At 41.9% G+C, this 18,778-nt stretch overlaps 1 protein-coding gene across 1 annotated transcript in view; it reads right to left on the minus strand.

Moving 5' to 3' along the window:
• Positions 1-1,607: 1,607 nt before the first annotated feature.
• wtip (WT1 interacting protein) overlaps positions 1,608-18,778 on the minus strand; it is a 48,957-nt gene continuing 31,786 nt past the window's right edge. Inside the window, exons 4-8 of the mRNA XM_080760963.1 lie at positions 14,741-14,803; positions 13,941-14,071; positions 12,089-12,140; positions 10,603-10,671; positions 1,608-7,770 (exon numbers count right to left, since the gene is read on the minus strand). Of these exons, the coding sequence (XP_080617089.1) occupies positions 7,615-7,770; positions 10,603-10,671; positions 12,089-12,140; positions 13,941-14,071; positions 14,741-14,803 (471 nt within the window). The 3' untranslated portion in view covers positions 1,608-7,614. The remainder of the gene's footprint in view (positions 7,771-10,602; positions 10,672-12,088; positions 12,141-13,940; positions 14,072-14,740; positions 14,804-18,778) is intronic.

The raw sequence follows: 18,778 nt of genomic DNA on the forward strand, positions 1-18,778 counted from the left end.
AGGTGTGCAAAAGGACCTTTCTCTACAAAGTATGAGAGTAGTAGGCCTACCATAGCGAGTAGTCCCAGGACAGACACTTGGGTTGTCAGACTCCACAGTAGCCTACCAAAGGGACTATATGCAGTTTCTGTTTGTGGCTGTTCTGTTCATGAACTTCGCTGCTGTGAATTGGTACTCTTTCTTTACATTTGTGTTACAACTTAACTTAATGTTTGTCAACTACCACCAGTTTTTCATCTTCGAGTCAAGTTTCCTTCAAAACCACAGAGAGTGCCACGAAAACAAATTCCTGTAACAATTGACTGTATTTAGGTGATTAGATTGCAGACCATTATGTGTTTTTCTCTCGGACTCAGGGTTTATCTGTCCATCGGGGCAGAGCTGGGGGCCTGCATCTCCCAGCCCAGGGGTTTGTTTAAGTCCTTACATGACGTGCCAGAGGCCAATGCGTGTGTGGAGGTAATTATGGACCAACATTTTTACGAGTCTTGATCTGAAGGCGATATCATTCCCAGAGCAAACATCAGCTCCTCCTCATGACCCAACAGGAAGACAGGGCAGGAGGCCTAGGTCCCTAACTACCACTGTAGGAGGAACATCTTAGTGACCACAGAAAGAGCAAAATGTTAGGCAGTGCTTATCAAACTTTTTCAAGTTAAGGGCCCCCAAATTGATATGTATTTGGTCAACCGGCAACCTTTCGGCAACAAGGGCGCTCCTCTAACCCTTAGGCCACCGCTGCCCTAAAAATAATAATTGTGTTAAGTGGTGAAACAGTATCTAAGACTCAAGACACCTCATGCATTTTATTACTTCCTGCATTATGTTGACAAAAAAAACATGCATGTCATCTGAAACAATACCCAAGCACTTCAAATTACAGATAGCATATAATGGCAAACAACCAGGTACCTGTAAGTACAGCCAAAGGATTCGGGTGAACATTCCACACAATCACAAAATAAGTTTCAAACTTATTTTAACGCAGCAGCAGCAGCAGTCACAAAAACAATAGGGTTGTGCCAATATATCGATATCGCGTAATATATCACGATACTTCCTCCCGCGATATATGTATTGTCCTCCCAATAACGTGATATTGTTAGTAAGTTAGTAGTAGTAGGCTAGCAGTTGTTGTGGACAGACAAGTTGTGGACTAGTTGCAAAGTTGCAGTTAGTGTTTTACTGTTTGGAGGAGGCAAGATTCATGTACTTCTTGGCCAGTTTGATTTTGGAATAAATACAAAATTTCAGGATATTTTTTCATTTTCAGATACCGTGATATATCGTTGATGAAATCTCTTGCTATATATTGAATACCGCAATATATCGAATATCGTGATATTCAAAACCGCCAACATGTGCAGGGTTATGGAGCCATATTAGGGCCAAGAGTTTTGATCATTTGGCCCTTCGAGCTTCAGTGCCCAGAGGCCCTCAGAGGTGCCAGCCCTGCTGAGAGAAGGTGGAATAAATTAATAATGAAAGAAAGAAAATAAAACAGAAACAAAAGCAAAGACAACAAAACGGCGTTTGAAGTTAGCTACAAAACCACTTTATTGAAAAAGCAGATTATATCATCTACAGTTAAATGATACGTCCCGATTTTTTTAATACATTAAATAACTTTAGACTTTTTCCATGTTTAGATAAATAGATCTAGTTTCCTTTTTTATGAACCGTCTAGGTAATCAAAACATTTAACGATACAAAAGTCATGTGACGACAGGTGTCAATGATGTGCTTATTGGAACTAAAAAAAGTAAGAGAAGAAGTCTTCTCTTTCATAGTGATTTCTGAAAGAAAATGAAATATAATATAATATATATAAAAAACAAAAACTAGGCTCTTTATATACAGGGATACTAGCGTTGTGCTATGCCATAGAAACTGAAGTAGTAGTTTTAAAAGAGGTGAATTAAGACATCTTTTAGAGGGATACAATCTTGCCATAATTGAGCTCTTTTTTTCTGCTGGAGGGCGCAGTCACACCGAACTGGAATGTCACCTATGAGGACGGATTCCTCAACTGGAATGGGGAAGTTTGTTGCCATCTGTGGATTTTGTAAAAAAAACAAAAACAAAAAATATATCCACCCTCATAGGTAGAATTAAACTTCAGTGTGACCACGGATATTTCACTTTCAACGTGTTTGTGGTCTACTACAATGGGTAGTCTACTACAAGAAGGGGGCGTGTCATGTAAAAATGAATATCAAATATCTAAATACTGAATCAAGCAACTGGAGTGCTCACTGTAAATGCCTGAGTAGACCCCAAACATGTTTGAAAGTGTAATATCCCTTTAACTGACCAGATGTGGGATTGGATATAGAAGACACATTGTGCTATTATAGACAGACTGATGTTCAGTTCAAACGTCCTCACAAGTACAAAACACATTCCTTGATGAGAAACCGTGTACGGCCTACGGTTTTCTGAGGTTAAATAATTATGTCACAAATGACACAATCAAGGGGAACAAATGTCTCAATGAAAATATGTAGGAATTCATTTTCCTTTAGCTTTTCCAATTATACAGCTGCTGGGGGTGGGATTTGCCAAACACACAAATTACATTCGGGGGAAAGAAAAAAATTAATCTCTACATCAGAGCTTTTGTCAGAAAGTACTTTATGCCTGTGGCTTTTTAATCTCTATTTCAGCCCCATTTCCTAACAGAGTCAGTAGTATTTCATGTGGACTGGTGTGTGTGCTGCTGTGAACCAGAGACTTGAGTCAAAAAGCATATCTGAACATCTCTGGTGTTTATTTTAATCTGTTTGGGGTACCAGATGGGTGAGGTCTGACACATAGGACAGTCACATGGGACCAGAGGTAGAGCTTACAGTATAGTGAGCTTGTAAATCTGCAATTAAACAATGACAATTGTTTATCATGTCAATAGGAACACCAGGTTGAAAGTAGCAAATAATGGCAGATAGTGTATATCATCGCTGTCGAGCAGAAACCTCTTACATATAAACGTTTTCGTTTCTTTTAGTGAATGAATGTCCTACTTGATCATACTACAGCGTCACAAAAGCATCAAAAGTAGCAGTGTCTCGATTCCCCAAATGCAAAAGTCAAACTCCATCTGATGCACCACATGCAGCTTAAAACAAAACAATGCAGCTTCTTGCTAGTGAATACTTCTTGATGCAGATCTGTAAGAGCAAGTACTCACTGTCGTGTGTGTGTGTTGATGGATACTGTGTTGCTGCCTGGCCTGCTTTCAGTAAGTTGCATGTGCCATGTCCCTGCGCGTGCACTCACTCACTCACACACGCACGCACGCACACACACACACACACACACACACACACACACACACACACACCCACACACACACACACACACACACACACACACACACACACACACACACACACACACACACACACAATACAAGTGTAGGGGGCCTTCCTGGAGACACGGGTGGGACCAGCAACTCCGAGTTTTCAGGGACCTCCTCGCAAAACAAGTAAGCAACCCATAATGCTGGACAAGGATAGGAAGAGGACGAATGGCATCTCTGTTTACTCTCAGTGCTTGTATAACTAAACTAGGGTTGGGCGATATGGACTAAATATTACTACATTTCTGACCTAAATACCTCGATATTGGGATAAAAAAAATCGTATAGCTGATCTTCAAGCTCGCGATGCAAGGACCGGCTGTTTAAAAAAAACAATCGGTTACTGCATTGTCTATTTCTCGCTTCAAATGTTTTCAAAAACATTCTCGACAGTAATGTATATCTGTAAATGACATTGTTTTGTTTACATGGCTGCCATGTTCGTAACAGCACAAAATCAACCAGCTCAGATTGATATGAGCCAGGTGCTCTGAGCCTTTGATTAGATAACGGTCTGTGACTGAGTTCAGCGGTCACTATTCAAAAATAACCCACCGCTGAATTCAGTGATTGACCAATCAGAATCAAGCATTCAAGCGTGTAATATGATATGATTTAATATAATATAGATATATCCCAGCCCTAGACTAATAAACCAGTGTCTGGAAAACACACCAACAATCAGCGTCACAAACAACAGACCTTTGTCAGATTATAATATCTCGGCAAAAAATAAAATCACCCTTCAGTGTTTGATTTTCACTCGCTTGGAGTACCAGCTGTCTGTCATATTGGGCAATGTCAGGTCAAGATCTCATCCACAGAAATGTTTACTCAATTGAGCGTCAAATACATCAATGATTCTTTTTCATTATCAGGCCACATTTGAATCTTTTTTTGGGACTTTTTCTGGGACCTCACAATTTTACACATGACTCTTGAGAGTGTGCAAATAGAACCAAATGGACCCATGAGCATTTGGTCCTATTTACACCATCTCAAAGGTTACATACCCGTAAAGGGAGACAGCATTGGTGTTGAGAAACGATGAAATAGATCAGTGTTCCTGAACTTTCTGGTACCCTTTTGTTTACTTTAAACACCGAAAATATTATATGGTACAACGTTTCGGCCACAGCAGTGGCCGAAAACATTATACCACGGAATGTTGTCTGTTAAAACCTACGAGCAATGCTGTTGTGCGGATGTGTATTACTCTTTTGAACTGTTACTTTGTGTCCAGCACCAGCAACAAATTGGATGTGGGCAACCCACTGTTCTGAACTCTTTTGTTTCCTGACACAAACTCCCCAAAACACACCTAGGCTCCTTTTCCACCATGGTTGAACCGGTTATGTCCTTTTTCCTTGTCAAATTTTGAACCAAATGAATTGTTTCAGTTCCCTAAAAGTTGGAACTGGAACCCTAACCCTAAAATGTGAACCAAAGTGGGCGTGTCACTATTCAGGTTGGAAGATGCAGATGTGATATAAACCATCATAAAAAAATAAAGAACGGAACGAGTTATAGAAGTTCTTTTGGTGGAAAAGGGGCCCTAGTGTAGTAGTCCGTGTTGGTTCAAAACTAGCTGCGATTCTGTATACAGTACAATATTTCCCTCAGGTGTGGCCCTCAAAAAGGCCTGTGGATCTGTGTCTGACACAAGTTATGAGCACAGAGAAATCATCGCTGTCGGGTGCAGGAAACCTTGTATGTCCGAAACCGTTACTTTTACCAGGAAATGGGAAAAGAAAATCACACGCGGGGGCGCTCTTATCATCATCATGACGTAAACTATACACTATGACTATGCCAATTTGCTCAGACACTATGACGTAACATTCTCCATGCATTGTCAATGGGAATTTAATGTTTGTGCAGGATGAAAATCTACACTAATAGCTGAATATAGGAGGCCCCTCAAAAAAAGCACGGCCACACTGAAACACTTTTAACACTCGGGCATTAATTTATGAAAAAAACATAACATTTTATATGGAGATACAAGGTTTATGTCTGACAGCGATGAAATGGTACATCACCCCAACGGCTCTCTGGTTATTACAGTATGTGTTGCCTATTTAAGAATAAAGTAACAACAAGAAGAACAACAGAAGAAACTACTTCTAAAGATCGTATGTGGAAACCATCTGCAAAATATATATTCATATATAAAAGACAATCTATGTGCATCTAAGGTATTTTTTTTCTTGTCTCCTTTTCTTTCCTCTCGTATAATAATAGTCATTAATTAAGACACTGCTTGTGAATGTCTGGAGGTCACGTCTAGACGACCAGGTTGGAATGTCTGTGGTGGTTGGGGCGCCGCTCCAGGGGCCTGTGATACGTTTGTTGTGTAGCAGAGGGTTCGGGTATTAACCACATGAACTCTAGCTTCACTATTCTGGGCATAGCATAATAGGCGCAACATTCGGTAAAAACATCAGTGAAAAATTGCAGGTGGACCAGATCGTGACACGTCGCAATTATTTGACGCGTTGTGAGCTTTTAGATCTGTTTCCTGCGAAGAGATTTGGCATAGGGGGAGGGTTGAGTACAGACCCCTGGGCTGGGGGGGACCCCTGTCAGCGAAATATAATAGGGTTTTAACCACTTAAAACCCAGCATCTGTAATCTGTGGGAGAGACTTTAGCAGAAAACAGCCGATCGACTATAAACGTTGATCGGCTATTTTCAGCTAAGATATTCCAATGTAGAGTGAAAACAGAAAGGTTCCTAGTATAGAGCATTGAGGGACTCCGCTCAACAACATATGGTTGAAGAGGTTTAAGGGTGGCTGAATGTCACTCAGAGTCCGACCGTTTGCCATGCTGGATGTCTGGTGCCTTTAGCAGAGGCCCTCTTACACACCTGATATTAACGATTTCTGGGTGAGCAGATTGTACCTGGATAGAGCTACTGTAGAAAAAAAACAAATCATTTGTTTTAAATTAAATGTACGTCGGAAGCTTTGAACATCCATTCGCCCCAAAACCTTCTCCAGATGTGGTCAGAAACATGTAAAAAAGGAAAATGTAAATGTGATGTGTGTCCAAAGTCCAATCCACATAAAAATGTGAATGGGAAAGAACACATTCACATACAGTTGTAACTAGGAAGTGCACACAGGCGATTCTGTTCCGAGCGATTTCAGATTAATAATTTATCAAAAAAATACATTTTTTATCAGTAAGAGCATAATGGAACATGAAATCCAGACAGCCTGCAATAATTGTTCTGGATGGAGGACCGTATAGATAATCGTGCTTGTTGCTAAGTGTAAATGGACTCAATCTCAATATTTCTGTTAATGCCAGGTGTGCACAGAGGCCAGTGTGGCACAGCTGCCCATGTGAGAAGCCTTCTCGAAGGTACCCACAGGCCCAATGGGTGCTGCCTGCCAGGTCCAGCACCCAGCAGGCCCACCCTGGGTGCTGCCTGCCAGGTCCAGCACCCAGCAGGCCCACCCTGGGTGCTGCCTGCCAGGTCCAGCACCCAGCAGGCCCACCCTGGGTGCTGCCTGCCAGGTCCAGCACCCAGCAGGCTCACCCTGGGTGCTGCCTGCCAGGTCCAGCCAATCAGCCAATGGAATGTAGGCAGCAGCGCCATCCCTCCAAGTGAGGTGGCGCAGCAGCGCAGTGTGTTGTTCTCACTGAGGAGAAGAGAGGCCCGGAAACTATTTTCACCATAACTGCTTCAGTCCAACGCAGCGAAATGAAAAGAGCGGTAGGAAGGAGGGAGACAAACACAGAGAGAAATCATTTGCTTTTCTCCCTCGCCAACCAACCGCAGGCCCCCCTCTCTTAGTGATGAATGTGCAAGGGGTCAGGCCTGTGACGTCATCAGAGGCCCCCGGAGGCCTCGGCTTTTAGATCCAAGTCAGAGAGGGAAGAAGGAACCGCAGAACGGGGGGGGGGGGGTAGAGGTGGGAGGACGGGGTGCCATGGACTCTTTCCCAGCCATGGTCATGTGATGATGACAGGGGCTTGTGGTGGGAGCAGTCCAGTTCTGTGGCCTGGCCTGGGCTCTCCCTTCCCTCGAGGGTAAACTGGCCCACGGAGAAGTGCAGAGGCCAGCCAGAAGAAGAAGCCTCCTATCCCTGGGAGCGTTGTGCTCGTTGGCGAGAGCTGAGCGGGTTCCACATGCCCCATCTTTCAGTCACCACGGGGGTTCCTCCTCCTGCTCAGGCCACCTGGGAGTCGAGGTTGGTTCGGGTCGGGCGTCCAGCCGCCGGCGCCTCACCCCGCCTCCCTCTCTCACAGCTCGGTGACGTGGAGGGGGTAGCTGGGCGGAGGGTGGCCGGGGACTGAGGCGGACTTGAGCCGGTGGATGTGGCAGCTGTGGCAGAGCAGGTGGCCCTCCAGCGGGTAACAGCGATGGCCCTCCTCGTCGTTCAGCTGGAGGTCACAGTCCTGGGAGGGAGACGGGGAGAGAGGTGTGTGAACAATGTGGCATGAATTCACCTGGTGCATTCATGAACGGCATTATGTACAGTTCATGTTAACTCTTAACTGTATTGAGAATGCGGAGCGCCAATGGCCTAGTGGTTAAGGCGCATATCATTATATGCTCTGATACAGCCTGACAGTGAGTCACAGGTTCGATTCCTGAGCCCAAAGGACATTTGCTGCGTGTAACTCCCCGTCTCTTGCTTCCTGTCATATCTACACTGTAGACTGTACTATACTATAAATAAAAGCCCCAAGAATCTGATGAGAATGCAAGCAGCTACTTGTACATTATCGTCCCCATTTTTTCCACGGACCGCTCTGCGATTTTACTGAGGTTAAGTTTAGGAATAAGGTTATGTTTAGGCATGGTTTATTGAGGTTACATTTAGGCATAGTTTTACGGTGGGTTACTGTATGTTTAGGATACGGTTAAGTTTAGGCATAATTTTTCTGAGGTTAAGTTTAGGAATAGTTTGACAGAGGTTAAATGTAGGAATTAGGTTAGGTTTAAGCATAGTTTTACTGAGGTTAAGTTTAGGAATAAGGTTAGGTTTATGCAAAGTTTTACTGAGGTTATCAATCTATGTCCCAGCTGGTCTGGCTAATACCGACAATAAGCCTGGCCGACCTATTTACATTATACTTGCTGAGGTTACGTTTAGGAATACGTGGTGGTCGGCGGATTTGAGCCGAGCGAGCATGTTCTTGGGCGAGCGTTATTCTTCTTAAATTCTGACTTAAAATCACACCCATGTGACGTGAGGGGCGTGCTTATCGTACGTCATCATGACGTAACATGTCGATTTGTTCAGACACATATGACGTAAATTCTCCATTCATTGTCAATGTGTAGGACGAAAACAGCCAATTTGCTCAAATCTACACAATAGCAGAATATGCCCCCGACCCCTTCAGCTATTACCTTATCTAACCTCCTATATATCCTTAAATATGTAATGAATGTTCTGGAACTTGGGTGATTCATCTGGACTTTAGCCTTCCTCTGACCATTTGGCCCTCGGAGCTGAGCTGATGATTAGCCACGGTTTACATCATTCCTGGTTCCATTACCATGTTAAGCTTATGAAGTTTTAAATACCTCCTTATTTAATGTCTGGCATCTCTAAAACACGCAGCCACGCACACGTACACGCACACGCACACACGCACACACACACACACACACACACACACACACACACACACACACACACACACACACGTCAAGCAGAAAGCAGAACCACATGGATGGTTATTATTAGTCAGATGTCCATGTGAGCTGACTGAACATGAATCCGTGTGTGGGAACACAGTGGATAGATAGATACGCCTCAGGGACCTCCATGACCAGACTGATGGGATTTCACAAGTCCAGGTTAAACAACACATCCCCAGCTGAGTTCAGCACTCAACACTGGAATGTGCCTCATCAATGACTCACTTAGCTGTACACTCTCTTTGTGTATGTGTGTGTGTGTGTGTGTGTGTGTGTGTGTGTGTGTGTGTGTGTGTGCTCGCGTACGTGCGTGCGTGTGAATTGTGCGGGTGTTGTTTCATGTTTTCTTAATCTAAGGAGGAATCCATGGCTTTGCTGAACATGCACACCATGAGCTCAGTTACACCATCACACATTGACACCTGGGATCTGCCTAGCACAACTGCAGGCTTCCTCTATTCTGTGTGTGTGTGTGTGTGTGTGTGTGTGTGTGTGTGTGTGTGTGTGTGTGTGTGTGTGTGCGCGTGTGTGTGTCTGTGTGAACCCTTAGGTGCAGTTCTTAAATTGTGAAATGCACACGCAAACATGTATGCCTTAAGCCTTGCACAGTATGTCTATAACTGTACGAATGCTTGGTGGTCTGTGTATAACAGACCTATGTTTGTGTATGTGTGAGTTTTTGTGAACAACTCTAAATCATTACATACTGTAGGTTTCTGAATAACTGTCCGTATAGTATGGATCTGACTGAAGCCCATCGCACACCGTCGGCGGCGCGGCGGACGGAGCCGGTGTGCGATAGGTTCATTGAAAATAATGGAGGCGGCTGCCGGTGTGTGGTGGGCTTAACTTCTCTAGTCCTTCAGACTGGCATGATGAATCACCCAGTGGTTTATAAACATGCCTAGTCTAGACAGAAGCACAGCATTGCGAGGAGATGAGTCGTTTGAACTTGAATATGTTATTCCTGCCGAGCAACAGCATCATGTGGGACACAACAAAGCAGTCATTTTATGCTTGGCTGCCGCCACACGTCACGTGTGACGCGCTTTGAAAATAGCCAGTCCTATAATATTTAGTAAACTAAAAACATTTCAGATGACAAAAATGTGACTAAAACTAAATGGAATTGTTCAAAGATTATGACTACAACAAAACGTAAAGGTGATGTCAAAATGAACACTGTGACAAAGCATACGTGAGGCTTTAGGCATGCAGGCTGACCCCCCTGGGTCACCCCCTCACCTCACAGTGATATCATGCAGGCTGACCCCCCTGGGTCACCTCCCCCCCGGGTCACCCCCTCACCTCACAGTGATAGCATGCAGGCTGACCCCCCTGGGTCACCTCCCCCCCCGGGTCACCCCCTCACCTCACAGTGATAGCATGCAGGCTGACCCCGCTGGGTCACCTCCCCCCTGGGTCACCTCCCCCCCGGGTCACCCCCTCACCTCACAGTAATAGCCTGCAGGCTGACCCCCCTGGGTCACCTCCCCCCTGGGTCACCCCCTCACCTCACAGTGATAGCATGCAGGCTGACCCCCCTGGGTCACCTCCCCCCTGGGTCACCCCCTCACCTCACAGTGATAGCATTCCACGTGGTAGTCTTTGTCCATAGATACCACACGAATGGTCTCCTCTGAGCCCTAACAGGAGAAACAGTCAGACATCCAGACCATACATTAATAGAATACGGTATACAATGCAGCACAATGCAAAATAAGGTCATTAACTGGCTTCCATGATCAGAGCGGTTGACAGTGTTTTGGGAAAATGAAAATGTATTTGCGTTGGAATGAGGCCAGGGCATGGGAACGAGATACCTGCTAGTTTGCACACAGGACGAGGGAGTGATTTTCCACGCATGCGTGTTTCAACAACAGGTAAGTATCTAATTTAAAGTATCTAGGACAGTGATTCTCAAATGGACCCTTACAGCTGTGTAACTCTGAGAACTCTGGTTCCATTTGCACACTCTCAGAGTTATAGGGGGTCCTTGAAATTAAAACATTTGAGAACCACTGATCTAGGAATAAATAGTAGCTAGTACGGTAAGAGTATAAAACAGTCGTGCAACATCAACCGAATCATTCAAAAATACAAAATAAGTTATGACTGAAAATGTCATGTCATCATGCGACACATTACGTGGTATCGGAATGGCATAGACTGGCATACCTGCCGATACCAGCATTTTAGGGAGTAACAACGGAACAACTCTAGTAAGTACAGTCAGTAAAGGTACATTGACTGTTCTACACCAGCAACAGGGACAAAGATGGATTTGGCCCAGCAAAGTAGGAAGAGTATTGTGTATGTTTTGAGACCTTTTTAGCTTGTGTCCCAACCAAACTACAATAGTGAAAATAGCAGCTCTAGAAGCTCACAACGTAGGCAACACGCTGTGAGCTTGTTGATCTGCTATTTTCACTAGAGGACAGGCATGCTGGAGCACATTTGTCACTCCCGGCCGTGGCCTCTGTGACCGTCTCTTATACACACTGTTTGCATGTTGATAAATGTGAGATGCCAACGCGACACCAGTGGTAGTAAACATGGCCATCATTTAAAAGCAAGGACAAATGGGAGAGGGTGCCTTTCACCATTGCTATGGCAACATACTCCGCCGGCTTCACAAACCGTAGCCTATCATTTTCGCAGAGAATTCTTTTCAGGACACTGATGAGCAGAAATGTAAGCAGTTTAACAGAATTACATTTGGCACCAGCAGTACTCAAGAGGTGATGTGAAAAGACATCGATATACAATTAAAAACCAATGAGGTGAAAATCTGACATGCCCAGGCCCTTATTATATGCCAGTGGTTCCAAAACTTTTTTTAGCAAAAAAAACCCCACCTGATATAAAAGCTCACAAATGTCTTTTTAATTTCGGACTTCTTAATCAATAATCATAATACAAATTTTGTAGAGACATTTTTGGAAAGAAAATTGATATTTAATCCGTGACCATAACATGGGTCACTCACGACCCAGTGTTTGGGAAACGGTGCCTTGAGCCAGACCATGGGCTGAGAGACTGTCAGAGGTCACAGGTGTTTACCTGGGCAGGGAGGATGGGCTGATTGCAGGAGGCACACTTCGGAGCAAACACCCTGCGGAGGAACAGCAGCACAGCTCCCGTTACAATCTGGACATTTAAGCTGATTCAGATGTAGTTGCGGGCCGGTTGTTGCCCGCCGGAAATAGCTGATCTCCAAGCTCATAATAACGCACCGCACTGCGCCGCGTTGTGAGCTTGTGGATCAGCTAAATGTAGGGACATGACAACCTGGCGAGCAACTACGCATGAATTAAACATTAGTCCTTCATCCAATACAAACACTGGCCGAGTTTACAAATTCGTATAAGAAATTATATTAATGTCCGTTGTAAACTTTTCGTGGGCAAAAAAACACAATGTGTTGAAGCATCTGTTCGCACGAGAAACACAACACGGAGTTGGACGTGAGTCAACAGTCTTAAAGGGATAGTTCAGATTTTTTAAACTTAAGCTGTATGAAATACTTGCCATTAATATAGTGGTTGCAACTGTACTAATTGATTGCCTGAGTCCCGTGGTGGGAGTTCTGCTCTGGTTTTGGTGAAATATTAAGTAGTTCCGGTCATTTTGTGGGGTGCACAGGGGGCCACGCATTAAAATTAAAACTAGCGTCATTTGTATTGTTGACCTATTTCTAAAATATTTCGTGAATTTTTACCCCTCTATCACACAGAACTATGTTTTTTGTGTCCATATCATTACGTCCAAAAAATTGTTCTGTGTGATACTAGAGGGGTCAAAGTTGAACGAAAGTTGCGCTAGTATTTTAGAAATAGGTCAACAATAAAAATGACGCTAGCTTTGTGAATTAATTTACTTTTACTGCGTGGCCCCCTGTGCCCCCCTCAAAATGACCGGAACTTTAATATTGACCAAAACCAGAGCAGAACTCCCACCACGGGACTTGGGCAATCAATGAATACAGTTTTGACCACTACTGTATATTAATGGCAAGTATTTCATAGTTTAAGTTAAAAAGAATCTGAACTATCCCTTTAAGAGACTAGGTTGCAAAACAAGAATATGATAGCCTTCGCATCTCTTTTGGCTAGGCGGCAAATACTATTTAAATGGAAGGAGAAAATACCACCAACCTTTAAATCTTGGATTAATGATGTTTTACATCAAAAAGGGGGGGGAATTTTTTTTCTCGAAAAATGTTGTATAATATTTTCATGTGTGAAAAATGTATAAAAAAACTTTGATAAAAAAATAAAAAAAAGAGACTAGGTTGCCTCAAAAAGGTCAGAGACTGTTGCTTTATTTTGTTTGTTATTTATGTATACAATATATACTGTCCGTTTTGAGATGTGTGTGCACTGTGCAGTTCAGATTGTTGATGTTGAATTCCAAATGTGGAATATTCAGCAGAAAAAGACTGATGAGAGACTGTTGACTATTTTTATTTTATATCCTGCAATTATTCAGTTTGGCTGATAGGAGACTTTTAGACTTCAATGAATGGGATTCAGTTGTAAAAGGAGCTGGCTAAACAGATTGTGTTCTTTTGTGGGTGGAAAAGTAATAAAGTAATAATATAAAGGAATATCTTGATTCCAAGTAATAAGTAATGTAATATTATTACTTTTTCTAAGGAGTAATAAGTAAAGTAAACATATTACTCTCCTAAGTAATATTTACCAACACTGGTCACACATGAGCATCAAAAGTAGCAGATCCACAAGCTTGTCGATCTCCTACTTCTTCTATTCTTGAATTTGTATCCTGAAACGTTACACTGTTTTGGACATACAGTATGTGGTTTCCAAACGACAGAGACGACATAATGGATGGTGGGCATGGTGATGTGTGTGTGTGTGTGTGTGTGTGTGTGTGCGTGTACCGTACGCACGTGTGGTAGTCCTTGACGCAGTATATGTTGTTCTCCATGTCCACAGTGAAAGGCACTCCGTCCAGCCCCTCCTTACACACCACGCACCGGAAACAGCCAGGGTGGTAGGATTTACCCAGCGCCTGGAGGATCTGGGCACGCACACACACACACACACACATGGAATAAAATAATCTCATGAATTAAAGTTTAACAAGGATGTTTAGGCATTATCCTTCTAAACAATGTTGATATGTTGCTGCTGTTCCACATACAGCCAACCGGAAATCACAGATTTGAGGTTCACATTCACTGCCAGCTATTAATTCAATAATTATCGCTTAACCGCCAGTATTTTTTGAAGGTTCCACCGGAAGCCGAAAACCGGGTAACGGATGTAGAAAAACGACGTGTTGTGACTTGTGACAAACCCTCCTATTGAACACGTGATTACTAACAACACAGGTTAAATGTTCTGCTTAAAGGATAACACCAACAACTCCGGAGGCTTGTTCGTAGGTGAAGTAATGAGGCTTTTCATGTCCTATGATACATTATGTATACAGTATAATGATCAAGTAGGGTGTTACTTACACACAATTAAAAAACACACAAAAAGTTAAAATATGGAGATGAGAATTTCTGCCCACCGACAGCAACTATATATATATATATATATATATATATATATATATATATACACACACACACACGCACACATTGTATCCCATTTGAATTGGAAGCTCACGACTCACGTTCCCATGGCCCCTAAGTCCTGTGGGCTCTCTTCTATTGTGTATACTTTTTGATAAGGCTCTTACCATCTCCATGATAAGGTGACCACACACGAAACACTTCTCTGCTGTCTGCTGGAAGCCAGAGTACTGTGGGAGGACAGATAGGAAAGAGCACATTCATGGTTCTGCAGTCAAATATGGCCTTTTGAGTTGTTTGGTTAAAATGTGTGAGGTGAGACACAATTATGGTTGTGATGCGTTGGGAGCTTGTAATGTGTTATTTTGCAATTTAAGGGAAAATAATAATAATAATTACACATATACATACATATATAAATATATATATACACATATATAAATAAAGTCAGAAATGCTGAGCTATTGGGCCACGCGAATGGCAGTGGCCCTTTGATCTGAAAACCCATGCGGAAAAAGGTCAATTTACGCCACTGGGTCCTCGGGTGGGTTCCATGGGGTCCCCACTGCGAAGACCTGGTTACCACATTGCTCCAGGCAGCGCACCCCTTGTTCCTCCCCTCCAGTCCCCACTCAGTGTGTGTGTGTGTGTGTGTGTGTGTGTGTGTGTGTGTGTCACGCGCACACATGTGTACTTGTGACTGAGGGCCAAATGGACACAAGTAGTAGAATTTTAGAAATAGACATTGTGAGGATTATTTTCCTGGTCGTCGCAAGAGAGCAATGGTTGCTTTATGGTTTGAGAATAAATATATAAATTAAAAACAATGTCTACAACCTAGCCTGTAATAGAGTACACTGGGAGGCTGTATACTTTCTGCCATAGTGTTGTCCATAGGGGGTGCTACAGCGCTCTTAAACTGACATCAAGAGGGTTACTTTTACCATCCATTTTCCTCCAGCTGATACATCCAATGGCAGCATGGACCAGTTCTAGAGGGTAAAGTGGCCTTGACCACTTGAACCATAGCATCCCTTTTCATGATATAATACGTGAATACTGGGCAAAAACAGCAGATCTACAAGCTCACAACGCAAGCTTGTGGACCTGGTATTGTAGGGGGAAAGAAGGAGGGGGCCAAGGATGGACGCCTGAGGAACCCCGTAAACTAAAAACGCACGCACGCACACGCACACACACACACACACACACACACACACACACACACACACACACACACACACACACACACACACACACACACACACACACACACACACACACACGGTTTAACTACCCATATGGAAAAAAAATACTAAATTTGTATATGTTTTACATGAAACTTGTAGTTAATATATATGACAGTCAAAGCAGATATAAGATCCATAGTATTTTTTTGTAAAGTGAAACTTATATAATTTTGTCATTTATATGAACTATATAAAACAGTCAAAGCACATATAAGATCCATAGTATTTTTTTGTAAAGTGAAACTTATATAATTTTGTCATTTATAGGAACTATATAAAACAGTCAAAGCACATATAAGATCCATAGTATTTTTTTGTAAAGTGAAACTTATATAATTTTGTCATTTATAGGAACTATATAAAACAGTCAAAGCACATATAAGAGCCATAGTAAGTTTTTGTAAAGTGAAACTTATATAATTTTGTCATTTATAGGAACTATATATAACAGTCAAAGCACATATAAGAGCCATAGTATTTTTTTGTAAAGTGAAACTTATATAATTTTGTCATTTATAGGAACTATATAAAACAGTCAAAGCACATATAAGAGCCATAATACGTTTTTGTAAAGTGAAACTTATATAATTTTGTCATTTATAGGAACTATATAAAACAGTCAAAGCACATATAAGAGCCATAGTAAGTTTTTGTAAAGTGAAACTTATATAATTTTGTCATTTATAGGAACTATATAAAACAGTCAAAGCACATATAAGAGCCATAGTAAGTTTTTGTAAAGTGAAACTTATATAATTTTGTCATTTATAGGAACTATATAACAGTCAAAGCACATATAAGAGCCATATAAAGTTTTTGTAAAGTGAAACCTATATAATTTTGTAACTTATAAGACCTATATGTGACGGTAAATCCACATACAATATTCTTAGTAAATTAGTATAAATTGAAATACATATGAACTTATAAATAATTACTGCAGTAAATCAACATACAAAATCCTTAGTAATTGTGTGTTGTCAAACTTGTAGAGTTGGGCAAACATCAGTGAAACCAAAATCTGATAGGATATTGTATAGAAACCATACAATACATTATACAGGCCATGTATGTCACAGAGACATCCAAATTAAACAAAACCTAATCTTACAATGAAATAACATGAGATGACAAAATAATGAGTTGTATTCCCTTTTACATTTTATGACTCCTACATTATTTAAGATCCCCCCACCCAGTGCCCCCCCCCCCCCCAGCCAGTGTCCTCCCCAGCCAGTGACCCCCCAGTGTGACACCCCCCACCCAGTGCCCCCCAGCCAGTGTCCCCCCAGTGTGATGCCCCCCACCCAGCCAGTGTCCTCCCCAGCCAGTGTCCCCCCAGTGTGACACAAGCCCCCAGTGCCCCCCCAACCAGTGCCCCCCCAGCCAGTGCCCCCCCAGCCAGTGTCACCACCATTGTCCCCCCATGTACCTCCCAATGCATTTTATTTTATACTGCTATGGTAACTTATAAGAATCTTCTAAAAAAAACCAAAAAACATAAAGAGAGCATATCAAACACTTCACATATGTCAGGATGTGTCTGGGTAGCTCAGTCGGTAGAGCTCTCGCCTTAAGACCACAAGTTCGTGGGTTCGATCCTGGGCACTGGCAACTCAGCGTATGAGTAGCACAGCTTGGGTGCGGCAAGTGATGCGGGAAGTGGGAGTTGATGGTATAGTAGGTGTGGTGCTCTATCTCAGCAACCATCTCCCAGGGGTCTATAGCGCATATGTTTTTTTTATACCTACCATACACTTCACATATAAAAACTTATATATAGTCATAGATAAAACATATGTTTTTTTTATAACTATAAGGTATAATGTATTGGCTGACATATAACAATGTTATAAAAATCATATAAAAGAAGCATACTTTTCTTGTAAATGAAATGGTTACAAACTATAAAATACATACTATAATGGTATTTTTTTTATATATGGAAAGGATATATCTCATATAATTTAAAACTACAAACATTGTATGGAACATGTAAGGAAAATACAGTTTGCCATGTACTTACCTCATAGATCACATACATGTTGTTTACTTGATTCATACATGATTCACTTTATTGTCTTATATGAGGATTCACTTTCAAGAGTTCACATATAAAATCTAGTATGTACTTTACATGACATACATGTAAATGACATACATAAAAAATGTAAATACTTACTATTGGAGGCAACAGGACAACATATATGTTTCTTCTACTTTTTTTTCCATATGGGTAACTTTGCTACTACAGGGAAAACATGCACATATACAGTACATATGTTACTCTTTTTTTACTTTACGTTTGATGTTTGATGTTATGTTATCTATGCTGTTGCATTGTCTGAAGGAAGCCAAACTAAAATGTTTTACTCTTACAGTATGCTTTAAGTAGCATGTGACATGTCAAACTAGAGGTTATTCATGGTTCTGAATCCATTCCAAGCATTAGTTTTTCACAAAAAACACTCCTTGGGCTAAAAATGGCCATAGCTGTCTTCACAAATATGATGAGGTCTGGCACATTTGGGCAAGTGGCTATGGACGTTTTTAGCCCAAGGAGTGTTTTTCATGCAAAACTAATGCTTAGAATGCGTTCAGAATCATGAATAACCCCTAGTTTGACATGTCACATGCTACTTAAAGCATAATTCAAATGTGACATTTTTGCCTTGTATAGGTTTTCAATGGTACCCCAATGTTCAACCCCTGAATATGCCAAGATCCAAAATTTATATAATAATCAAATTTTAATATGTTATTTGGATGACCCTAAGGATCATACAAAAACAATTACTATTGCAATTTAAAACTTTTAAGCTTAGATTGACTGGCCTATAAAGGCACTTAGCCTTTTTTAAATGCCTAAAATGGAAAGGTTATATTATACTATATGATGCATAGAACTCAATTTTTCTAAGGATGGGCTTGAGTGCCCTCACTCAGCCGTACACA

This window comes from Protomyctophum bolini (genome assembly GCF_963924005.1).
Source record: "Protomyctophum bolini genome assembly, chromosome: 1".
NCBI classification, from domain to species: Eukaryota; Metazoa; Chordata; class Actinopteri; order Myctophiformes; family Myctophidae; genus Protomyctophum; species Protomyctophum bolini.